This window comes from Pavona decussata, unplaced genomic scaffold (genome assembly GCF_977016875.1).
Source record: "Pavona decussata unplaced genomic scaffold, jaPavDecu1.1 SCAFFOLD_53, whole genome shotgun sequence".
NCBI classification, from domain to species: domain Eukaryota; kingdom Metazoa; phylum Cnidaria; class Anthozoa; order Scleractinia; family Agariciidae; genus Pavona; species Pavona decussata.
The window spans coordinates 3,321,306-3,347,500 of record NW_028145475.1 but is presented as its reverse complement, the minus strand read 5'-3'; the positions used below and the strand labels follow the sequence as shown (position 1 = coordinate 3,347,500).

The following is a 26,195-nucleotide window of genomic DNA, read 5'->3' as shown; positions in this document are numbered from 1 at the left end:
AAAAAAAAAAAGCAGGCTTGAACGGGTCACTTCGAACAGGAAGGAACAATGCTATCACCAAATGAGCAATCGAAGCTAACCGGGAGTTGGCCACCATTGTGGGTGAATCGTATTATGTCCGTGGAATTCGAATTTAATGAAAATGATCGTGACTTCATGAAATAGTCAAATATTGAGACCAGGTGATCATGAATGAAAGACCATCGCACTTAAGTTAGTAACTCAATAAGTTCAGTTCATAGAGGCACCCTCACACATTCAATATATAAAAAAAAAACAGCTTGGATGGCTGAAGAAAATATTTCTGAACTCGGATGGCTGAACTAATTAAGACAAAGAACTAAGTAGTATATTAACTGACTATTATCATGTGACATGGCACGCGATTATTTGAAGACTTCTAGCTTACAGAACGACTGTTTAAACTCTAACTTAGTTGTTGCACAGACTACCTAATACAAAACCTAGACTCAGTTTTCATTTAAGAGAGAAAAACGCGTACTGCCTTAAAATTGGACGATTCTGTCCAATCCAATCAGGTTATACGATTAAATTCCATCAGTATTCGTTTGTACGGGAACGGAGTCTTGGATACTTAAAATCCTCATTGTCCAGGATATGTGGGTGATATCATAGTTTTATTAGAAAATTCTAGCTAGTGATGACATAGCCGGCAGAAAACCGTGATCATCGAAACGACTCATTAAGTGCCTTAAAAAATATATTAACTGATTGCAAATCTAAGAGTTTGTGCCAGGTCCATGGTGTAAAAAAATTGTTCCGGTTTATAGGTAAATTGTTCCCTTGCACTGAGCTACTACATTAAAATTTTTAAAGTTGTGAAATTCGATAGTTTAAATATAACGACTGTTGTGTTATCCAGAAAAAAAATGAAGTGTGTAAAGTTTAAGGATACTTCCTGGGTTCGCGGGTGTCCTTTGGAAAAACTGAAATTTGTACGCGCGCAAGTTTTAACAAACCTCTAACAAACTATACATCATTATAAAGCTTAATAAATGTAGTTTCCTATAAAAAATATAATTTAGCGATCTTTTCCTTTTTTAAGTGCCAGGAGCCAGTAGAACCTCGAATCGACCGATGGTCGTTCCATTGAATTAATCGGTTATCGAACGCCGCGCGAAGAACGAAATCGCTGCACAGTGTTATTCACAAGGCATCAATCAACTACAGGGTGTCAGGCTTTTTCGAAATTCTGATTGGTTATTTAGATATCCACGTCTAAAGTTTGAGTAGCAAAAAATATTTGAGGCGTGTTGCGTAAACAGTCGCCACGGGAAAAATATTTTGAAAATCAAAATTCCCTGACACCTTTTTGTTTGTCATATCCCTCGAATCTTCTGGCCAAATTTCACGACAATCCGTCAAAACCACATACCCTATTAATTCGTTCAAAGTCGACATACTCTGCCAAAATTCAAGTGCGAGTTTTCGCTCGATAAAGGTTTGCAAGAAAAACAAGCCTTCACAGGAGATTATGACACCTCATTACGTGGCGAGCCAATCGAGCAACAGGACCCCATGGCGTCAACAACAATAGCACAGAATTTCGCGGAAAAAGTATCGCGTTGCAGACACGTGTTAGACCCCGCTGTTGTGATCAAGCGAGATGGGGAAAGTGGCGAAAGGAAAACGTAAAAATCAACCAGGAAAACGGGGACAAACCAAGGCTAACGAAACCGAAAGCGCGTCAGCGGAGAGTTTGAGGAGTGCACTGATATCAGAGATGAAATCTATTGGGTAGGTTGTTCGTTTTGATTGCGTGTAATGTAATTTACGCTTCAAGCTAAAGCGATTATTCATTTCGTATCAAAGGAAATGTATAATGAAAGAAAATCGCATTTTTACTGTTATTTAGGTACGATGGTGATTTCTTCGTAAGAAATCTTCAAAATAGCGTGGAGCGGAGCAAAAAGCGAGAGAAAGGGCCACGCAGAACGCGCTATCTCCAGTATTACACGTGGGATCATGCGCTTCTGGTGAGTTCTATTTCATCGGTCTAATTCTTGCTGATTTTATGCCAATGTTTCATTACAAACGCGCAGTAAAACGTTATTTGGTTTTATCTCGCTGCAAAAGAAAGAAATCGGCCCAGAGGATGCAGAATATACATTTCCGGAGGTTGTGCTCAATTTTATTAGAAAAGTCGTTCGACCCAGGAGATGTCAAGAGGGAGATCAAAGAGGTTTGTCTGCCACGATAACCCAAAATTTCCTTATCTTTATTCTGGTCTTTTTATCAAATAAAATAGATCTTGGAGTTGGAGTTATGCTGGTATCAAAATAGTAAACAATGGTGAATTTTTTTTCTTTTTTTTTTTTTTGAGATTTTCACAGGACGCTTGCAAAGTTACGGCTGCAGGACTTTTGCACGGCAATCGACCTCTGTGTACTTGATCCAATAACAGTGGATAAATTTGAAGGCCGCTGCTCCAGTTCTTCGTGATCACCTTCGACAGAACCTTCAACGTCGACTAGAGTTTCTTCGTCGAACCAAGAGCCTCTGCAAGATCACGTTTTCGATCTTCGCTGAAACCTATCTTTCCCTTTTTCGTAGGCCCTGGCTTCTTCCGGGATTTTATCCACAGGCTCTTTTCGTTTTTTAATGACTTTTCCATGTGGGAAGCGCAAAGAATATAAAATTCGAAGTGAGAAATTTTCTGCAGGCGAGATGTAAACAAAATATGCTTATTTCTGAAATAAGAGCTACCGGATGAAGCGTTTTGCCGCGAAAATTCCTCTGGGGCGTCTCGCACTAAGAAGATTATGACACCTTTTTTATTTATTTACTTTTATATGGAAATACGTTTTCCTAAATATCTCGCGCTTTTTTTTTTAAATACTTTTCATTTTTTTTTTCAGTAAATGTTAGATAAAATTCTTAAATTCTATTTGGTCGAAAAAATCGTTTTTTCACTTTTTCACCCTATCGAACCCAGGAAGTACCCTTAAATCCACTGTCCAAATTTGAGTCCATTCCATTCATATTTATGGTGAGGTGTTGCTGTCCAATTTGAGGGTCATTTCCGGGCCGGGGATCATTTGCGGGCCTGTACAGTTCTCTAAAAATGAAGTTTAAAACGCACTAAGGCGATTCATGATGCGCAAATTAAGGCTAGATAACTAAAATGCAATGTTAATGCCACCATGGTTCGTCACGTGACGTCTTTGCAAAAGTAACTCCAAAGTCCAATCTCAGCTCGTGACAGTCATGTCCATTAAGCGCATGGCACAGACATGTTCAACTCGTGAAAGTGAAGATTCAACTCGAACAAGTCGTACGACTGGTGCAAGTGGTGAATGTGGTACTTTTCAAGGAAAAAAAATGAACTCTCACTTTTCATTCAAGTGATGAAACTACATCTCAGTAAGGCCAGGGCCTAGTCAACACGTTCGAGTCGCACGACTTGCATCTCTTCTGCCTAGTTATTAAATTACAAAAAAAAATTCTTTTGCCCGGGCAAGTTTGTGAAATTACATCTCATTAAAAGATAGGCCCAGTCAGCTACAAAAACCACAAAGCCTGAAGAAGGGAACACAAATAAACATGCGATAGGAAACAAGGAAATAATACATGCATGTATATTTAGAATAAGGTGAGGCGAAAATGAAAATCACAACCCTCCGAATATGTACAATTTCACGTCTTTATGAGCGTAAACTTAAAGCACGCGAGTCGAAGCAGGGAAGATAAATAAAACTGATGCAAAGGAAAACACTGAAGCAAATGATGCATGCATATTTACCCCGTTCTTTAAACGTGAGGCGACAATGAAAATTGCAAAACGCCGATTACAATTTCACTCTTTTATAACTGATAAAGAAAACACGCGAACCGAAGCAGGGGAAATGCGAGAAAAAAAAACAAGCGAACCATCCATGCATGTATACCTCGTTCTTAAAATGGAGGCGAAAAACGTCAACTCGTCATCTTTTATCAAGAAAAACGTTTCAGCTGATGCAGAGAACAAAAGTAAACACACGACCCGAAGCAGGTTATGCAAATTAGCTACCGCTAGCACAAGGAAGCGACAACAAGGAAGAAAATGTTAAAAAGTAACCACCGACATTTTAAGGAATAGAAAATGAGAATGAGTTCTACATGGTACGGCGATTTATTTCGACAGGAATCCTGGAATATCTCAAGTTTGTAGCACAATATACGTGTTAACACTGCTGTTTTGCGTGTTACTTCCTCCTAATTGCATGTCACTGAAGTCGCCAAGCACACTGAGAATAATCTGATAAATCTCAGTCATCTTGGGCGAAAACTGTTGCTGTGTCCCTTCGCGGGGCACAGATGGATCAGAACCTTCACTTTAATTGGATAAAAGTGGCAAAGTGAGTTGAATAAATTGAGTGTTTTCGTATGCTTACCTGTGTGGGCACCCAAGCAATCGATAGATTTCCGTCGGCTTAAGGTGGCTCAGTCAACATTCGAATTCCTTGCATTGTAAACAATGTCAATTGTTTCTTGTCCCTAGCACGAGAAAGATTCAAAAATCGTTCCCACAAACTCAGCAACTTAAAGATCTCAAGCCTTTGAAGCCGTTACTGTTTACGATTCCTTGAAATACTGTTTTGTCTACTGATTAAATTTGTTTTCTCGGAAACGTCGTCGTCGGAAAAATTGAGTTGGACACGGAATCAGAGTCAGAGGAAACTGGAATTCAGTGCATGCGGGGTATAGAGTTCTAAAGTGTGACGTCACAAATATTTGAATTTATGAAAGAAATTATGGGATTTGTTAGTATATTTGGAAAGAGCACGATGAAAAATGGTTGGCCATTTGCAGCAAAATTCAAGAACATAATATTTTCATTCAAGGATTTATGTTTAAATTTTCATTCAACTTCAACGCCATATAATTTCATTCAACAACTAATATTCATTCAACTTCAACGCTATATAATTTCATTCAACAGAAATATTCATTCAACTTCAACGCCATATCATTTCATTCAACACAAACATTCATTCAACTTCAACGCCATATTATACTTTCATTCAACACAAATATTCATTCAACTTCAACGAAAAAATATCCATTCAACTTTTTGTAAGTTCCTGGACATTCTTAATTTCCATTCAACAAAACTACCCGTCCCCTCCCCGATTCGGTGAACGTTCAACACACCGACCCAGTCTCTTGGGATGCGTACGAGAAGTGTTCTAAGCTAGAGCTCTGATAAAGATAACATCTTATAGTAACATTTTCATAGTTGTAATGAATTTAACTGTCTTCTATTGGAAATTTCTTTTTTCGGTTTGGTGTTTGTTTCTCCTGGTATTCAGGTACGGATTGAATTCCCACACGCTAAGGCATGCCTGAAAGCATTTAGTGGAAGTTCTCTTAACGGGCACTCTCGAAAGCATACAACTCTACGACCGCATTCACAAAACGCCGTTTGTACTGCTATGCAAAGTCTGTATTTTGGCATTGCCGTAAGCAGCCATCGCAGGAAGTTGCCGCGGGCACTTTCGAGGAGAACGATTAAAACTTTTCTTTTGTTTCTAAGCTCCCATAAGCGAACACCGCAAAAGAAAAATCTGATTAGCCAGTCAAAGAACTTCACACCGCTGTTTGTTCAGTAAAAGGTGAACTCGGTGTTGCAATTAAGTTTATGGACTTCTCTGACTGGTAGGGAAACGAAACATTGTCACAAACCATGACACACGAAAAATTGCATCTGAAATCTTTAATTTCCGTGAAGCAGTCTTGAGTCCATCCGTAGTTACCTATCGTGTTGCCCATTACTTTAATTAGGGCATTACCGACTATGTTCACTCGCGACACAAACTGGAACGTTTTCTTCTCCTCCTAAGGGAAAGTGGGAACTTTCAAGGCAACCCTTATAACAACTTCAAGCTTTCTTTGTGCGCCCCCACGATTTAACCGATCCCCCCCCCCCAAAAAAAAAAGGAAGGAAGGAAGATGTGAACAATAAAAACTCCCTAAAAGTCCAAGAAATCCTGTCGAGAAAATGAAAAGTTTATTTGGCTTGTTGTATGCTCATGGCTGTTAATTTTGGTATCCTTCCAAAGAAGACAAATGTTGCTGTTTTGGCTCACAATATAGCTGCACATGAAAGAACTCTATAGGTTGATATTATTAACATGTAATCCATATTCATAATAAATTGCTGATATTGGCTGAAATGGAGTTGCGCCAGGTCGAATGAAGATGTGGCCTCCTTCTTTCCCTTTGAAAGGACATTCCTGCTCATTGAAACGCGAGAGACGCGGAATCGGATTGTTTTGAAATGACGAGTTCCTTATTATTACATGCGTTTTCTTTAATTTGAGATGAAGTTCAGTTGCTGCAACGGAGTAGAAACAATTTTGTCCTCGCCGGGCGGTAGTTATAGACAATTGTTGCACGACAAGAATAGCGTACTCCCTTCCACTAGTTGCTAGTAAAAATAGGGACCGGGGCGGTCTGTGGTTTACTTCACCGGTTTTTTCTGTTGGTGTGTTTCTTTGTTTAATTATCTCACAGAAAAATTAAAGGATAATTGTACAAAACATGAAAAAAAATGCAATAACCTTTTACTGAGCATACACGACTGGACTCAAGAACATGGCTTGTTTTTGGCTTTCAATCAAGCAGGGATGTCAAAACGATAAATTTCGAGAAGTACCCACCCCCTCCCCCTTCTTAGCCCTCCCTCCCTCCCCGATGGTTTACAATAAACAAATAGCTGCAGGTTGCAATCCACATACATGAGCCCTCGATAAAAGATTTCAAGAGTGCCCACCCACCCCACCCCTCCCATTATTTCCCTTCATGGATTAACAACAAACTGATACGAGTTGACCCGAAAGTACACCGACTTTTCTCCCTTGGGAGTGTCAAAGATCTGTCAAAGATCAATGAAAACACATAGAAGCTAACGGAAGGAATAACAGGAATGTGCTGACGTTGCGCTCCAAAAACCGCCTAGCAAAGCCTCGAAGTTGCTACGACAATCCCGAGGTAAAAATAAAACGAACCCAATTAGACAACACGTGCCAAATTCATATACTGACAGTTATTTCTTTTCGTTTGCCTTAGAATCCGTGTCAGATTCCTGTTTAGGTGGAAATGATAATAATTGCTCTTTTATGTCACCCACATTAGAGTTCTAAAACATACTGAACAGTCACAGTCATGATTCGTCAACGGTAACTTGTTTTGCTTTTATTTTATTCGATCTAGTGTAAACAATTAGTAAAAATATATGTATGTTCTATTAATCAGTGATAAAAAATTATATTGAAAATCCATTGATTGGAAATTTTTTCTAACAAGTTCTAATTAATTTGTTTGATGCAACTGCTTGATCGAAACGCCTATATTTTGTTGGAGGCTTTTAACCTTTACGCCTTAATTTTCTGCGCTCTTCATTGCGTCACTTACGTACAAATTAAAACCTGCTTACGTCTCATGAAGAGTATGGTACACATTCGTATTTTGTTTTTTTAATAAAAGCAAAAGCTGCAAGTGCAAAAGTTGATTAGCTTAAAAACAAACAACCAAAAAATAGCATCGAGGTACTCCTCGAACCTGATAAGTGTTTTTTTTTTCAAAGCTATCTTCTGGGGGAGAAAAGGGCCCCTAATCAAACTTACGCTGCTCTCAAATTAGGACTAGCCGCTTCTCTCTTTACAGATAAGACGAAGTAAGAATACTAGAAGGTAAAATATTAAACTCAGTAAAGCGGAGAGCTGATGCCACAGAAACTAAAACTTGCTGTCTTGCAATGCATTAATTATTTTTAAAAATATATATACTCCATAGCAAACGCTGGTAGGCACAAGGCATTTTAAAAGTCTTAACATGGAAAACAATACCAAACATAACAAGTCATAGACACCCTAACTATTTTTATGAACTTCTTCCATGATGTCAAAACGCTAACTGCGAGTACTATCTACCAAAGTAGAGTGTGACCCTACACGAGTCACACTCAGTACTACCTAGCGCGCAAAACGCGAAAAGGGGAGGAAGTAGGAGATTTCAATGGCTAAGCCGTGCCAGGAGAGGAGTGATTACCCTCTACGCCTAATTCTCCTTCTCCCTTTCTTTTCTGTGCATTCCACGCAGTCCGTTTTCAATATATCCGAGTGGACACACTTGACCTTTGCTCCTTCAAGACATGCGTTCTTGAGCGTGTATTCGCAGCAATCGTCCGCATTAATTTCTTAGTCGCTTTCCCCTTTGTCGACACACCGTCCACAGCTTTTGCTTACAACACTGACATCTTCTCCATTGCGCACGATCGATCTTGTGAAATACACTTCACGATGTTCGCATAATTTCCATACTCCTTTATTAAAGCCTGGAAAGTTCGCGAAGTCCTTAGACTCCTCAGGTGGAAGAGATACGAGACCCACCTCTTTACTCAACAAAGTGACAATTCTCTCCAACCAGTCCAACTGAAGAGCATCATCATGCCCTTGAAGAAACAAATTGAATTCATCGTGAGCCATTTTTAAACGTTTTTCGCCAATGTTTGAGAGCCGTCTTTGGTGCTTGCTGGCTTCGTATTGGGCTTGCAAAATGCGGGCAAATAGAGAAAACTTTCTTGTGTGTACGTGAACTTGATCAAGAGTTCTCAAATCCAGTTGAGGCTTCATTAGGTACTGTAAGATTTCTTCTAAGCTTTCATTGATAGTGCTTGTATGTTGCTTTATCTTCAGTTGTTCTCTTGAACAAACTTGATCCTTTGTTACCTTTTGCAATCGGAGTTGCACTTTTTTCACCAGGTGCATGATGAAAAGATGATTTTTAATTGCAAATAGAAATGGAATATTGCGCATGTGAATCCTATCCACAACCTCGGAGTGGGGATGCCGTGGGAGTCTTTGTACCTTCGCCTGTTTTTGTAGTGCAGTCAGGACGTCTCTTGGAAAATCCATCATCCGCAAGTTATCGCGGAGAAGACTTACGTCTCCCAGTAAACCTTCACAGAAGTGGATCGCCTCATTTGCAAGGTGATGAATTTCTTTCTTAACACTTTCATTGTTCATCATTGTGCGTTTTATGAGATTTCCATAACGAAAACTGAAGGTGATCGCTTTGGAACACCTAGGACATTGAATGAGTTGAACATCACTACCAAGTTGGCGCATCATCCACATGTCCATTTCTTCAACTGTCAGGATGTGACCACAATCAAGAAGCTGCATGTATTTTGTGCTTTCCGTTCTTTTATCACGTCCTCCACCCAGCATGGAAGACAGCTTTTTTGCATGGCAAATAGCACACAATGTTGGGCAGATCTCTCCACACAAACCAATACAGGGGTGGCGACAAGCGAGCTTCTTGGGGCAGGGAGCATCGCATGGAGGGCGGTCACACTCCTCTCCACAGGGATTGTTGCACTGGTAATGAGGACAACTCCAGGTGCACGGTTTTTTACAAGGCTCGCACGGTTGTGAACAACGTTTGGTACATTTTGCATGAGGGCAGCGTCGATTGCATTCTCTGCCGCAGGGTGGACAGGGCTCACTGCATGTAGCTTTGCATCGGTGCAAACAGACGAGTAGTCGACCACATGGGTGGCGACACATCTCATGTGAACCCCTTGGCTGGCAGTCACCGCATGCTGCGGCACACTGGTGACCACATGGCAGCTTAGCTCCACATTCAACTGAGCATTGTTCATCATCAACGGAATAGTCACAAGGCACCTTAATCTTGTGACCACATGAGAGGGTTTTATCCACAACCACATCGCAAGGATAATAAGAGCAAGGTTTACCACATACACCTTTACACTTATGTTTGCATTTCTTTCGAAGCTGACAAGGTGCCTGGCAGGTACGAGTTTTGCTCTGGAAACACGGTATATCTTCCTTGTGATTTCCTGGACAATTGAGATTTGTGAGCACTATCTTCTGGCACTTGAACTGGCTACAGTCGTCAGAGCATCTTCCAGGACATCGATGACCACATATCAAATTCCGCTTGCACTTGTTTACACAAATATATTGGGACACGTCTTCAGAACAACGGCAAGCGACTTTGTGGTATCCGCAACTCAATTTCCTCTCAACTGGAACGGCACATTGGAAGCTGGTGCAATCATCGCCACATTTATTAGGGCACTGGTGTCCACAATGAAGAACTTTTTTACAAGGGGCATCACAGAATACTTCGTCAGGTTCATTTGAACAATGCATCTCCTTTTCGTGACCACAAGGCAGTCTTCTCGTTACTTTTGTGCCGCAAACGCCACCTCGCAATTCATCCTGTATGCTACAACAAGTTACAAACTTGGTGTGTCCACAGGTAAGTGTAATTTCCACCATCTTCTGGCACTTGAACTGGCTACAGTCATCAGAGCATCTTCCAGGACATCGATGACCACATATCAAATTCCGCTTGCACTTGTTCACACAAATATATTGGGACACGTCTTCAGAACAATGACAAGTGACTTTATGGTATCCGCAGCTCAATTCCCTCTCAACTGGAACAGCACATTGGAAGCTGGTGCAATCATCGCTACATTTATTAGGGCACTGGTGTCCACAATGAAGAACTTTTTCACAAGGGGCATCACAGAATACTTTGTCAGGTTTATTTGAGCAACGCATCTCTTTTTCGTGACCACAAGGCAGTCTTCTCGTCACTTTTGTGCCGCAAACACCATCTCGCAATTCATCCTGTATGGTGCAACAAGTTGCAAACTTGGTGTGTCCACAGGTAAGTGTAATTTCCATTTTCTTTAAACAGCAATACCCCTCTGTTTCCGCATGGCATGGGAGAGTTGCCTCATGATTGCAAGGTAATGTTCGCAGTACTTTGACCGTGCATTGAATACCTGTTAAGCCTGATGTCACTGTGGAGCAGCGAAGGGACTTCATATGCCCACATGGCAGTTTAACATCGACTTGCTTCCTGCAGGTGCAGTCTCCTGGATTTTTGTAGCATGGAAGGTTGATTGTGTGCTTGCAAGGCAATTCTTTCTGTACTATTTCCTTGCAATCATGATTCTCAGTATTCTTGTGGCACTCCAAAGTCACCACATGATTACATGATAATGTTCTCGGCACACGAAATTTACAAAGCCGAGCTTCGCAGTTCCTACCGCAAATTTCTATACAAGGATGTCCACAGACTCTCGTTCTCTCACATGGATGTTTGCATTTCAGTGTAGCTGTATCAAGGTAGCAGGGGTTTTTAATGTTGTGTCCACATGCGGGAATTTTCATATTAACCTCTATCATGCAATCACCACAAGATGAACCAAAGTGACAGCGCCTCTGGCATGCATGGCCGCGTTCACACCTCTTTTGACACAATTCTTCACAGTGAACTTCTTGGCACAGACGGCCACACACAGAAGAACACTTGTGGCCGCAATCGAGTTCTCTTGGACATGGAGCGTAACAGAAAGCAGTTTCTGGGTCTTGGTAACAAGGAGCAATTTGTTGGTGACCACATGGAAGAATCTTAACAACGTCAACCTTACACTGCTTTAATGTACAGTCCTCATGACAAATCCCGGGGCAATCGTGTCCGCAGTCCAGTTTTCTTTTACACTTCGCAAAGCACTGGATTGGATGATCTTTCACGCGACACAAAACTTGAGTCATATGCTCACAAGGTAACTGAACGTCAACTAAAGAGTTGCATTGGCATTTCTCTCTGCATTTCTTCGAACATGGGTGGCCACAGCTCAGCAGTTTGGTGCAGTGATTGTTGCAGTGATTGTGAACCATGGGATCTTTATGACACTGCAAGCGTTTTTCGTGTCCACATGGGAGAGATTTCATGCACATCTCTTGGCAAAGTATTGTGCATTGCTGCCCACATTCATTCCCACACTTGTGTTCACATGGCAGTATTCTCTCACATTTTGCACGGCAAGAAAACTTTTCGGGATGAACACAACACGGTATTTGCTGTTCATGACCACATTTGGGGACTGTCTTTGGCATTTTGTGAAAACACATGGGACAATCGACTGGAAAATGGCACATAAAACGGCATGGGTGTTCATTAGGGCATCTATTGAGGCAGATCTTTAGACATTCCCCCTTTTTGTGGCTGGAAGTATGGCATTGCTTGGCACAAGCATGACCACAAGGAAGACGGACTGCACAAGGCATGTTGCATCCCCCTAATGGATTAAACTCCCTTGCCTTGCTTACATTTGTCACGTTCTTATGTTTCTTGCAGACCAGCTGCAGGCTGTCGCCGATGGCGTTCTTTGCTTCTATGTCGTCCAATATGTCTTTCCATAGCTTGGAATTTATTTTCAATAGGCTGAAGTTCCCAATGCAGTAAAGTCCTTTGCGGGCTCGTGACAATGCGACACAGATTCTGTTGGACTCACCTAGGAACCCAATTCGACCTTCTGAATTGCTTCTCACTAAAGAGAGAAGAATGATGTCGTTTTCTTCACCTTGAAAGTTGTCGACTGCACAGACCTTCACTCCCTTAAATGTTCGTTTTGGCATACGTTCTTGGAGAAGAAGCAATTGACCAGTGTACATAGTTAGGACTGTAATCTGACTTCCATCGTATCCTTGAAGTAGAAGATAGTTGCAAAAAGCTGCCAGGAATTCGGCTTCGTGCCTGTTAGAGTAGCTCTGTAGACCCTCTATCAGTGTCTCGGGTAGACAATGATTAATAAAGAACAGATTGTGGTTGACACCCGATATGTCCTCAAAATGGCAAACTGTCTCGTGGTCAATAATTTCGTGATCGTAGATTCTTTTCGTCAGGGCGGCAATCTCAGGACGCATTCGGTGCTGTATGGATAGGCGTTTGCAATCCATGTTGTTAATCACCATTCTCTCAAACAATGAGACCCCTAAGTTGTACTTTTGGGCTAACTCGTAGACTGTAGCCTTTGGACGGAGTTGTTTGTGGTCTCCGATTAGAATCGTGTGCTTTGTGTTGTGTGAAAGGGAAGTGATGATGTGCGCTTCCATTACCTCTGCAGCTTCTTCAATGACAACGATGGCGGGAGCTATCCTCTGAAGTACTGAGTGATACCTCGCTGCACCACTTGTTGTCATCCCAACAACAGTGGCACGACTTATAACCCGTTCCTCCTCTTCAAATCTAACTACCTCCAGCTCTTCACAAAGCTGTTGATGTTCCTGTTCACCTTTGTGAATCTCTACTCTGTAGCGTTCACGGTAGTTTTCAATCCAAAAGAGGTATAAGCGTAGTCTATCCGATTGCGATAAATTCCAGATGTTGTCAACATGCAATGCATCTTCAGTGGACATCATTATTTCCTTTACTAGGACTTCTTTCAAACTGGAAATGTCCCCAGTGATTCTGACTTTAGACTTTTTCTTTTTCTTTTTTTTCTTCCTTGATGACTTTGGATTTACCGTTTTGTTGTCAATTTCAACGTTATTTGCTTGATGAGCGTTTAGTTTCTTCTCTTGGGAATTTTCACCTTTCGTTTTCTGCCAAGGAAATAGCTTTGCGTTGCGCTTTCTGTAGGTAACTGTTTCCCACCCGTCATTGGTGTCTTCGCTTACCCCTTCTTCTTTATGTTGCTCACTTGAGAGGACATCTTTTTTTTCTGAGATTACCTGCAGGAGTTCTTCATCACCTTGTATCCATCTTCTGTATTGTATCAAATCAGCCTCCCGTTCTATTTCAATGGTCTCTTCATCAGCCCAACCTACTTCAACAACTTTTTCATCGTTTTGGTCTCTCTTTACTTGAGGGCCCTCAGGTTTTTTAATGCTCCCGACATCGCTTTGAGATACTTCTTTTTCGACAGGTGTCCACACCAATTCTTTATCGATGTTATTTGAGAATGCCCGATTCCCAATTGAGCCGCTTCCTTGATCAACTGAGAAAGTTCCTGGTAACGCTGTATCATGAGAATGTCTCTTTAACTCTTGCTGCTTTGAGTTGTCATTCGATATAATATGGGTTTTGGCCGCCTTATTCGATGAATCCACTGCTGTGCAAGGATCTCGGGTTTCAGATGTCAGTGGATTGTTCGTGTTATTCTCACCGACATTCTGTGGTGCTAAAAATGCGATGGCATCATAAGATCCTCCATTTGAATCATTTTTCTCAAGGATTGATCCATCTGAATGTCTCTCAGTCTGGTATTCTGTTTCTACCTTGGTAATTTGGTTGTAAGAACCAATTAGCTTGTTGTCGCATAACCACAGTTTGAAGGTGTTGCCTGGGGTTCGGCACTCGGATGCCACGTGAGGTGGAAATATGGCGTTGTACAGCTGGTCTGTATGTGCTGAATGCAGCAGCTCTTCAATATCATCGAACTCCAGGAGCTTCTCCTCTGCTTTTACAAGAATCTCCTTCCACTTTTCCATTTGTTCTTTATTTTGCCTTATCTTAGTCTCGATTTCTCTGCGTTTTGCAGGCAACCTATAAACGGAAGTAAAATTTTTCAGGTTGCAGCCCTCTAGAATCTGGCTTCTGCTTCTTCCTCCGACACGAATTATCTCTTCTTTGGGAAGAAATTCTAACACCTTCTCTAAGAACTGGTCTAGTGCATGGTTTGTGTAACAGACCATTAGCATTGGTGAGGAGCGCTGACGTTCCCACGTAGCTCGGTTTTCTAGCAAACATCTTACAATTTTGGCTCCAACGTAAGTCTTCCCCGTTCCTGGTGGGCCCTGTATAACAGAAAATTCAGTTGTAATTGCGGTTCTTAAGGCGTCGAGCTGAGAATTGTTCAGAGGAAGTGTGTTAACTGGGGGCCAGGCTTCAGGCACTAGAACAGGAACTGCTGTAGCGCTTGATACATCTTGAACATCAAGGGCCTTGCTAAGATCGTAACATACTGGTTCCCCCCCTGTTCTATCGCGCCTTAGATATTCAGGTGGATCAACTTCTCCACTGCATTCAACGAGATATTTTTGAAACGGCAAGGTTTTTTCATCCAATTCCTTAAGCCCTTTAAGAACGTGGCGATATGATTCAAAGTAAGCAGGTGACTCAACCATCTGGTAAACGCCGTCGCGGCTTTCGATCCCCCGGACATCTTGTTCTTCAATAAATCGAATATCGATTCTTCCTTCCTTTAGTTCCTCTGGTTCACGGTTTGCAACCGTTGCGAAAAACATCGTCTTGAAATTGTCTGTTGAAAGACAAAGGAATGAACCAAACATTAGTCGTTTTGAATGCGGCCATCTGCTGGTGTCCAATCTGGTAACATCGATTTGAAGATGATGAGTTATCCCAAGCCAGGTGAATTCCTTGCCGACGATTCGTACCTTGTGGTAGTTTTTTATTAACTGCTTACGTTGTTGCTTCGGTACGTTTTGGACAATTTCTTGAATGCCTTCCCTCAAGGGCTCAAGAAAGTCCTCCCGAAGTAGTCGAAACTGCACATCAAGGTAGTGCTCTGCATTCTTGTATCCTCCCTTTGTAATGTTCTCACGTAGGAAAGGCCGTTCTTGAGTTGTGATTTCTTCGTTCGTGGGACAAATTGGTAGGTCTCTGAAATCGTTTGGAGGCTTTTCGCCTGCCCTATTGATGTAACGTTTGTCGCGCTTTTCCCTTTCGCCTCTAATGATATCATCTCTGGCTTGTTTTAAAGCACGTAACTCAATTTGAAGCTCCTCTTTCCTCTCGATGCTTGATTGATCCAAGGCTAGTTTTAACTGAACATAAGGCAAGTCAGCATACGAACTAGGCAAGTGCGTCAAATACTTCGTGAAAACTATAATGAGGCATTCAATGAGCTTTCTTCTAGAATCGTCGTCATTCAAGATCATCGACTCTTGCACACGATCAAGCAAATCCGGAATTTTCAAGCTCAAAAATAAGGAACCTTTAAGCGCAGCTAGAATCCTGTTCGTGTTCTCGTCCGGTGGAGCTCTGCAGGCGATAGCCAACGTGCAGGTTAAGTCAACGACAAATTCATCGCTGTTGTGTTGTTCCCCTTGTGATCGAAGAAAGAACTTAAGCTGCGCCATTCCCTCATTTAGCCTGTGGAGCACCTCGGTGGGGCCCTTTTCTTTCAAATATTTCAGATCGAGATTGTTAACGTTGCTCTTGCACGAGATCACTCGACGGCCAAAGGCTTGACTATTTGAATTTAGATTTCTATTCCATGGATTCGGTCTCCCTGGTCGTTGCTCTTGGTTATTACTACCTGTGTTATAAATACAGCAAATCACAACATAAATCATTATAGTAAACTGTATTCGGTTTATCACAAGCCATGGCTGTTCACACACTGTTCGTATACTCTAACTACCGACGTGTTGCGAACTACCGTTTTATTCTTTGTACTCTCAAAGTTGTAGTTTACTTTTGACCAAGCTATATATTTACCACATTTATCTCCATCAATTGTTTCTAAGATTAGTTGACCTTGGCATCGACTTGCATTTAACCTTTTCAAACCTAGTTGGTAATTTTTAGGGAGTTGATTACGAGAGGCTTTATTATTATACCTTTGCCTCCAAGAGAAAAGATGAAGTGTGCGCCTCTTTTATGTAAAAAAAACTCACTCAACCGTGGTTTCATCAGTGGAGTTACTTAGGAAAATGTGGTGGCCATACTTTCATAACACCTTACCTGTCACTCACGATAACTCGTGCTTTTGAGTGATTGAAAACTATGCTCCTTCATGTAACGTGGGTTCTGATAGTTGAGTCTCCATTTTGCACGAGACTCCTACAGTTTTGACGTCACATTGCCTTACACGTTGTGTATGCATAGCCTGATGCAAGCACTCGCCTAGAGCTCGGGCTCTCATCAAAAACTCCCCCTTAAGTATTTTCTTTTGAAATAACAAAACTATTCAAGGGTCTTCATCAGTTGCGACTTTTTTCATTTACTCACCTAAAGGCTTCCCTCTGCCATTTGGTGAGGTCACTTTTTCACGGGTTATTGATGCTCCTCTTCCGCGCCCTTTTTGAGCGTGTCGGTGTTTGTTGAAATTGTCACCTGAAAAGAAGAGGAAATCTATTCAAGTTATACATTTTGCAGCATCACTTACACCCTCGTTGTTGTGTTAAATGTTGGGAATTTTATTCTGCTTTATTGCCTGTTGAAGCCAAGGCCAAATGAAAGAGTGTTGTGTATACATAGTTCCTTCTGTTTTATACATCAGGCGAAGATTGTTCAAAGAACGGGTAACTTTATCCACGGGATAAATAGCTACACAACAGATTAAATATGCTAAACTATTTCTGTATTACCCTGTGTTATCGTGAATAAAGAAAAACTATAAAATTATCAGCATAACAAGATATCATGGTGTATGGAAATCGAGCAAAATGTTTAACTGGAGTATTTTTTTAATAGATGGATTGAATTTTCCAATCTATCAGAACAACAAGGGCCACCTATATCGCCTGTGCGATATAAATTCATTTCGAATTCTGATAGAAACAACATCTCTTGGTGTCTTTGCGTTCACATATGAACCTTCTTGAGCATCTGAGCATTGGCTGTTATGCACAACAGGAAATCCACAAGTTGGTGATTTCCTTTTTCGACTCTGTTTTCTCGCCTTTTCCCTTCGTGATGTAAATGATAATGTTCGGAGAAATTTGGTTTTGATCACTTTGTAATTAAGGTGTTGCATTGGGTAACAGTTCACGTACCTTGTGCATTCCTTGTAGTTGATTGGCTGTTACCGGAGGTTCCACTTGTCCCCTTTGATGTCAGCGGTTGGCTGTCTACTCCTGTTTTGTTTTGGGTCCCTCCCTGATTCACTCCAGCATCTAAAAGAACGTGAAAAGTCCGTCTTGTGAAACCGGACTACTGCGATTAAACGATGTAGTAATGTAATCATAATTAACAGCTATTATTCACCAGGAGGATGTGGATATTTACCTAGACCCGAGGCAACGAGGTTAATATCTACCACTAGATAAGGGTATTACTTTCTGAAGAACCTGTGGTATTGCGTCTGCGATCCGCGAGGAAGTACTAATAAGGACAATAAGAAGCCAAACGGAGTGCGCGAAAGCATTATATGCTTGTCTAGCCGGTTTATAAAGACTACTTAACGGAAAATGGACGCGCACTATTTTTATTCACAATATGAACCATAAGCAAGCGAAAATTAAAGTTAATAGCCGACATTTCGGCGTCATCGCGACACCATTCCCAAGGCAAAGTGGGTAAATTAATGGGAAGATTTGATTTCTATACTCTACAGTCTCTACAATTTGGCATATTAGCAATGGATCACAAGTTCTTCAAGTGAATACCTTTGCGCGAATCGAGTCTGTTTGCCCGTTTAGGGATGGCTTAAGTTTTCTTATGAAAAGCATCTCCTTAATTACGCAATCAAATTTGTTCGAACATTTAGTTAACAGTGGCAGGCTTGACTTCTCTAACTTTAAGTTCTTCGATGAGTTTTCTGCTGATGAACACAGGCTGAATTGTGGTCTTGATTTTTGAGCTGAGGTCTGTGATACGTTTCTTCACTACATTAGCAGAGGCCTGATCTTTAAATGGTATGACAACTCGCCGGGATGGTGGGTGTAGATATTTCAGTTGATGGAGTGCACTGTTGGTCTGATACTTTACGAATTGCTTGACAGCTGAATTGAATAAGTGCCTCGGGTACTTAAGCTTTTAGAATACTGTGTCTAGTCGATCGCATTCTTGTGAGAAGTACGACCAGTCGGAAGATATACGGTAGGCTCGATTTAACATGGCGGTGATTAGACTGCGCTCACCGATTATTCACGTGGCTCTTGTAGTAGAGTAAGAGGCCCGTATTGTTTGGTTTTAAGTTTAAGTAGACCTTGGTCTTGATTCTGGGAGCTGAGTTTAACAGTGATCCATTGTTAATTTGCTAATTTGTAGAGACTGTAGAGTATAGAAATCAAATCTTCGCATTAACTTATCCACCTTGCTTTGAAAATGGTGTCACGATGAGGCCGAAACGTTGGCTATTAACTTTAATTTTCGCTTGCTTATGTTTCAAGGAATCGTTTTTGATCAAAGTAATATAAACCGTATCAAAAAGAGTACGAGAGGGGAAAATAGGAATACTCTCTTCTTTTTTCTGGCAAAAAAGGGAACGAAACACGCAATCGCGAACTTTGCCTCCCGCCAGAAGGAAAGTATGCTCAGAAATTAAGGAATCAACTTTTTTCACCTCTACCGTGGGGCACGCCGTTTGTTAGCTTAATTTCATACGAATTGGCACTGCTAGAAATGACTTATACATAAACCTCTTAACGAAACATTTCAAGAAGTACCCACCCTACCCCCTCTTAACCCACCCAACCCTACCCTTCATGACGGCTTAAAACAAGCAAATAGTAACAAGATCACAGTCAACGAATTTGATCCTTCAACAAAGGATTTCAAGGAGTATCCACCTCACCCCCCCCCCCCTTCCCCCCTGCACCCATGTTTTTCTCCAACGTATTAACAAAAACTTATTCCTATTTGAAATAGCCAGAAATTTTTATCCCTTGGGAATGCCGAAGATCCGTCGAAGATCAACAAAAAGATGAACGAAAAACCCACGGAAAGTACCACTAAAAAGCGTTGATGTTGCATCCCAAAAGATGGCAACAAAGCCTCCTCGTCGTCATAGCAATCCCCGTAAAAAAGAATAAAGGGGTGCCTGTAGTGAACCAACTCGTTCGTGTTTAATACGATTCAACTTGTGAATAAGAATCGTACAAAGCATTTTATATTTCCAAGTAACTCAGTTTGGTATCCAATTACGTGCAAATGCAAAAACGGCAACTTCTTGGAAATATATCTAAGGATATTTATTGGAAAAGGTTTGCAATGAAATTGTAAATGTATTGAAGAACTACTACTCAATGTTTAAAAGTGGGTTAAACTACTTTTTGAAGAGATTATTAAGTGGACTGACTGCCAAGCTAAACAATTGAGCCTACTTTTCGTTCTAACTTGCCCTTCTGTCCTTAAAAATCTTAAGTGTTCATCCATTGAACAGCGTTAGGCTAGGCTTTCCTGTAGGACTTTTTGTTATGTTGTGAAATGTGGTTCTACGTCTCCACTTTGTGAACGAAATTCTCACCTATGACCATTTGAACGTTAGCTTTTGAGCATTACATTGTTAGATTGCTGTTTGTGTTTCAATTTTCGCAAGCAGAAATCTGTTCCATGACACTGTCCAAATGCAAAATGCGGAAGCAAAATTTGTTCAGTTCCATCAAGCAACTGACTGATCACTTTTAAGTGGTAAAAAAACAGGCACTTACCTGAAATAGGAGACTCTTTTCTTCCCTGGTGTTTTCCCTTTTTTCCTTCCAGCTGCTTTCTTACCCAGCGGCCTTGTCGCTTATGACTACCATCTTAATTAAATAAAAGAACAATTCCATTCATTTCTGTTTTGCGTACAAGAGAAAACATAAGGTGTTTCGGAGCCAATAAAGTGGCCAGTAATTGCTTATCACCGTTGTTTTTTTTTTGTTGTTGTTGTTGTTGTTTTTGTTTGTTTTTTGTTTTGTTTTGTTTTGTTTTTTGTTAAAGCGGTAGTCCTAAAGACGGTAGCGCTGGTAAAAGAAACTAGTTTACACTGCATAACGTATTCCAATTGCAATAGAGTTCTCATCAGCAAGCATTCACTCAATTAATTGGCACTAGCCACGCGAGGGAAAAAGAAGCTTCAGAAGTCCGGTTGCTCTCCGCTGGGTAAAAGGTTCTTTGAGTCCAAAAACCTAAACCAGTTTGGAGAGTGCGCGTTTTTCCCGCGCCTGGCTGGCGCTGGCCTGTTGTGTGCTTTTGTGCGAATTTTGATTGGTTCATTCCGTTATCTGTGTTTTTTGTAATTGTCCAGATGTGAGGCATTCGTATTGGCTCAAAGGCAACCACTTCTCCTGCCCTTACCTGGTTTTTCATCAGCAGCTGTTCCACATGCACCCTGACTTTCTTCTTTTCCTTCTTGTCGAGTTTGGTCCAATGGTTCCTCAGACGCTGAATTGTTCAAGAATGGCAACAAGCAAAATGATTTAGTGATTAGTCAGCACGCCTTAGCATGTCCTCTTACTACGCCTTTCAATAACATGCGAACTCTGAAGCTCAAGACCCTTAGTTGGGTTTGAGGTTCATAGTTCGCATGTTATTGAAAGGCGCACTAAAGTTGAGCCTGTGGTAACTTCATCTCAGTGTAATTTATTCAAATCAATTGAGAATGCCAAAGGGTGTGTTCTAAAGCCTTGGTCATTTATTCTCTGCAAACTAGTTGACCTGGATCGAGTCTCATCACATAATCCCTCTAATGAGACTACGTTTACTGTTTATAAATGATTGGTGTGTTCAAACAGTATGGGTGTGAGGGCTTATTCTAGAGAGGAGCATTGCGATTACCGCCATATACATAACATAACATAACATAACATAACATAACAACAAAATGTAATGTAATTGCGCATCAATTTTGCAGACGTCCATCAAATGTAACGTAAATATCTCACGAAAGAAGGCTGTTTCTATTACAAAGAGATTTCATTTCCAATTGAATACCCTTTGTGAATATGGTTCATGATTTGGAAATCGTTTCTCGCTACACAACTGAAAACGCAACGGTTATCATACAACTTACAAAAAGGTCCTGAGCATATCTCAAAATATTGATAATACACTGCCATCATATAATCGTTAATCATTCTCGTGTTCTGCGTTAGAAGATGAAATATTTTGGATCTCACTTCGAGGAAAAAAAAAAAGGCCCTCTCAATGGGGCTAATGGGTAAGCAAAAAGATACGCTATTTCGATGATTAGTGACGGTTTATTTCAGTTGTTGACCCAAATTTGGGGTAGGACATTCCTGCTTGAATGAATCTTGAATCTTTTAGATAGCTTCCTTTGTTGTGTTAGTAAATTTTGTGTTCCAGAAATCTGTGCAAAAGTATGCCAAGACATATAAAAAACGTTAACATTACCTTTAGAAATTTCCTGGTTCCTTTTGTTGAAGTTCTTACTCCATTTCTGTTTATTCGAGGGCATAGTGCTGCGTAGAAAAAAGCGAAAAAAAAAACCCCGAGCTTCACATTTACCATCTTTCTTTCTTATTAGCTAAGTGAACACTCTCAACATTGCTGATCCCAGCAGTATGCTGTATGAACCTACTACATGATCAAGCTCGAGTCACGCTCACCGCGAGCCAGGGGCACCCAAGGGTTCATTTCGGTGGCAAGTACCTGAGTGTTCGGATGGCCTTAATTGGCTTGCAAATTCAGATTTAGTCGCCAGTAAAGAAAATCTACAGTTTTCTTCGGCAAAATGTCAGCTCAAAATCTCCTAACGCTGGAAAACGTACCAATTCCTCTCGTTTTCCAAGGGTCAAATATGTTGTAAGAAGCTTAGCTAGCATTTTTCGTAAAACCAACAACGAATGGTAAATTCGGGGAGTAGAATTCCGTTTCCTAAAATTTTCTGTGGTTAAAAATTTCAGCTAAAGCATCCGAACAAATCAATCTGTATTAGCTTACACAAATATGCCTTTAAAAGAGTACAAAATGATTTGGTAACACTGGAGATGTCCAAGTGAACATTTACGTATTTTGCTTTTAAAATTGTCAGTTATTGTTGGGTGCCGGCCTGGTGAGTCCCCTAGTAGCTCATTAAATTGGTTAGAGCATCAGATCTGACGGTGATGTGACGACTTGGATGTTTTCAATTAACTTTAGGAACTACTGTACTTTAAAGTAAACTATGAACTTCAATTTATAAGTGATTTACGATCCATTGTTAGTTACCAACACCCTAGTATCTTGCCACTATAGTGACGAACTTAGTAAATGTCAAAATGTTTAGTGTTGACTCTAGTTTCTTCTACAGACTTCATAGAAGAACCTTTACTCTATGTTTATGATTAATAAGGAGAAGAAAACACGAAAAGAGTATTGCTAAAAATTGGAGGATTGAGTCGTCTTGTATTCAATGATCAAAACTTAGATCTGAATTCAGTACTTACTGACTAGTCCTCGCTGCGTAGGTCGTGTTGGTGAAATAAACTATATTAAAACTGTGAGACAAAGTTCACATATTATCGTGATCATCGAAACAATTGCAACTGAAAAGAACTGAATGCCTGAATGCTTTGAGTAATAAAAGGTTTATCGCGTGATTTGTGCCGCAAAATAGTGACTTACCCGACTTAACACCTATTCTACTTCTCCAATGCCCTTCAAATGTTAGAGGACCTTCTGTTTCATTCCAAGCATTCAAATGAACTTGAGGTGCTGCAAAAATGAAGTATAAAACGTACTAAGGCGGATATTGTTGTAGTACTAAAGAAGGCTCCGGTATGTCAAGTTATGCTAATAATTTGTGTGTCATGGCTCGTCGCCGATGACCTAGCGAAGATAACTCCAAAGTCCAGTCTCAGTTTGTGAAATGTAGTGGTAACTTTAATTTAATTTCAAAATCTGTGGATAAAATCGAAAACTGTAATCATTAAAGTTAATTTGGCAAACGGTACTTGTTTTACAATTTGATTCTCAATAACAATTCGGAAGTAACGTAATTTCAGATTGTTCCTTTCTCAATTGAATTGAATGGAATTGTAGACAATGTACGTATGAACTTGCCAATACAACTTGGATGTGTTAGGAAAAGGTAGTCAATGCTCATGCTTTCTGACTGTTTATCACCGCGGATTAATTAATTCTTAACATTAAGGAGGCGCTTATTTTAGGATAGACATTTAATAGGCGGTTAATACAGCGAAGAAACTCCCGGTGGCCTCGAGTGTCGATTGGGGTGTTCGAGAATCGTCTCTACACAAATATCTTAAAGCTTTTCCATTTCTGGTTCTATTACCTGTTCATTCAGCTCTGTATACCAGTTTAGATTTGTTAATATTTCTTTCGGATCTCGTAGACTTAGAGAAAAGTAAAAATGAAGACTCGGACAGGCAGCAGACATCCATCCACCGATTGCAGCTGATGTATCGACCTAGTTTAAATACATACAACAAGCGATTCAACTAGCAGCTACTTCAAATGAAACTATTAAAAGACCGTTCGTTTAAAGGTTTATTTCTGCTGTTTTGTCTGTGCTCTAGACTCACTCAACCTCTTCAGGAATAGTGAAAACAAGGAAGGAAATGATACTAAATAACAACCGATATTGTAACGCTGGAATAGAAGCTGACAATGAGTTCTTAATAAATAACGTGATTGATGTCGACATATAATATTGGAATACTGGAATATCTCAAGTTTGTTGCACAATATTGCTGCAAAGATAAAAAGACCGTATTCACTCAGCTTAATAAAATCGAGGAAAGTTTTGAGATATAATTTACGTGTATATTCAAAATTCTGGGATACGTTCAAACAACACTATTTGTTGTTCAGGAAATTGAAGGTCATTACAATATTTGTTTACTTACAAAGTTCTGAAATTCACATAACATTGCTTCAGATTTATCTTAAATCAGTTGTTTATAAAGGTATTGCATAACATGTCGCGTTAGTTGGTGTTAAATTTCAAGGAAATTGGATGCAACTTCCTCTAAGGTCTGTCACTGAGATCTTTATGCAAACTGAGAATACACTAATGAATGTCAGTCGTCTTGGACGAAAATCTGTTGCTCTGTCTCTTGGCACTCATGGATCATAATCTTCACTTTAATATCATAAAAAGTGCTAAGAGGCAAAATAAGTTGAATAAATCAAATGATTTGTATGCTTACCTGCGCAGGATCTCAGAGGAAGTGAACAGGTTCCGTGCCTATAAAGGTGTTCTTCTTTTTTCGAGATTCCTTGTAAAGGCAAAATCTAATATGTTTTCTTGTCACTAGCCTGAGAAAGCAGCTGAGAAAGGTTCAGCTATCTTTCTCAGAAACTTGAGAACTCAATTCCTTTCAAAACTCCTATTGTTTGTAATTCCTAGAAAAATTGTTTTGTCTGAATAATATGTATGTTTTCTCATCAAAGACAAATTAAGAAAAATTGAGTGGAACGCGGAATCAGAGACAGAGGAAACTGGAATTCAGTTCATGTGGCGTGGGGGTCAACCAAATTTTAGTTGCTGTACTTACATTACACCCCAAGTTTCTAAATTTGTGGTCAAATCATGCCAGTGTGGTTTCCCTTTTATTTTATTGTTATTAATTGTTTAATTGATAGAAAACGATAAATTCCAAGTGATCTTGTCCACTGAAAACAAGTGGTTAATTTGGAGCCCTTGCAATTCATAACCGTTAATTATAGTCATTTCCCAAAGCAGACGGAAATGCTGATGTATCACAGCAACATAGCCTCATATAAAAAAAAATTGAATTTGTTGTCTTCCAAATGATACTCACGACATGTTACATATATTCCCTCAAACCGAGTCGTTTGTGGTCAAGTAAGGACGTGGCCTCCGTTCCCTGCCTCCCTTTCCTCACAGGGTGGTAGTTTCAGCAACATTTAGCACCATAAAATAGGGTATCCTCCCCACTAGGGGCCGGTGGGGTTTATTTTAATGCTGCCACCCATTGTAAGCTACCGATGAGAGTCTTCAGGCTGCTTCATCCTCAGGCGTCGCGCGTCTGTCCTTGGTCCAACGTGGTGCGCGTGGCGTTGTGGGCATGTTTCGTATCCTTCCCATCAAGCCCTGCACCCCTGCTTTCCCGCTCTGTTCCGGGAATGTATTGACGTCTGGAAACGAGCCAGAGTCTTCATATAGACAGGATTAACTTTAAATGGCTCAACATTGCATCGGAAACACATTTTAATCCGATGAAAGAACAGCAAACAACTCCATACAACATCGACTTTATTCAGTATTTCACCTATTTTTACAGCTCAAACTATGCAAACTCGAATATTTTTCAAATGTCAATGATATTTGAATATAACGCTTGAATAAATGCCTACTCTTCCTGGTTCAAAGGCGTAAGATTTTTATACTTAGAGAACCAGAATTTTCGAAGACGACACGGCTATATCTGAAGATAATATAACCTAGTGCCTAAAACATCATTATCCTTTTAATCGGTAATAAAAAGGACGCGAAATTGTTGTAAGTTCAAATTTGACTGGTTGATCTTATCATAAAAACGTTAATTGCAAGGCCACCATTTTATTAAGTTTGCTTTCAGTTAGTTTGGCTTCTACATTTGTGTGCATTTCTAAACGTGCTACTCACTTGCTTGCTAAACTTGGTAGCCAGTGTCCATGGTGTCACTCAACTTAAAAGAACCGACAGTACACGTTTTCACATTTAATCGTAAACAGTCTCTACTTTATGTCAATAAAATTAAATTCAATCAATAACTACGAAA

At 40.4% G+C, this 26,195-nt stretch overlaps 2 protein-coding genes and 1 long non-coding RNA gene across 5 annotated transcripts in view; 1 reads left to right on the top strand and 2 right to left on the bottom strand.

Moving 5' to 3' along the window:
- Nucleotides 1-4,629, bottom strand: part of LOC146480527 (uncharacterized) — a 20,496-nt gene extending 15,867 nt beyond the window's left edge. The window contains exon 1 of the mRNA XM_085109709.1: nucleotides 4,395-4,629. The gene's annotated coding sequence lies outside the window, so the exon portion shown is untranslated. The remainder of the gene's footprint in view (nucleotides 1-4,394) is intronic.
- LOC146480528 (uncharacterized) lies at nucleotides 972-2,514 on the top strand. 2 transcript variants are annotated; one of them, XR_014864662.1, is made up of 2 exons: nucleotides 972-1,758; nucleotides 2,355-2,514. It is a non-coding gene; the product is annotated as an uncharacterized LOC146480528 (long non-coding RNA). The 2 variants fall into 2 exon arrangements; XR_014864661.1 differs by lacking the exon at nucleotides 2,355-2,514 and adding an exon at nucleotides 1,877-2,144.
- Nucleotides 4,630-7,165: 2,536 nt separating the features above from the next.
- Nucleotides 7,166-25,005, bottom strand: LOC146480526 (uncharacterized). Of its 2 annotated transcripts, XM_085109707.1 has the most exons (9): nucleotides 24,618-25,005; nucleotides 23,741-23,875; nucleotides 23,071-23,160; nucleotides 21,859-21,926; nucleotides 20,803-20,889; nucleotides 20,175-20,267; nucleotides 17,577-17,696; nucleotides 16,810-16,914; nucleotides 7,166-16,114 (listed from the first exon to the last, which is right to left on the bottom strand). In XM_085109707.1, exons 4-9 carry the CDS (start codon nucleotides 21,920-21,922, stop codon nucleotides 8,202-8,204), a joined length of 8,382 nt encoding a protein of 2,793 aa, XP_084965833.1. In that variant the 5' UTR covers nucleotides 21,923-21,926; nucleotides 23,071-23,160; nucleotides 23,741-23,875; nucleotides 24,618-25,005; the 3' UTR covers nucleotides 7,166-8,201. The 2 variants fall into 2 exon arrangements, with proteins under 2 accessions (XP_084965833.1, XP_084965834.1); XM_085109708.1 differs by lacking the exon at nucleotides 23,741-23,875.
- Between the last annotated feature and the right edge of the window lie 1,190 nt (nucleotides 25,006-26,195).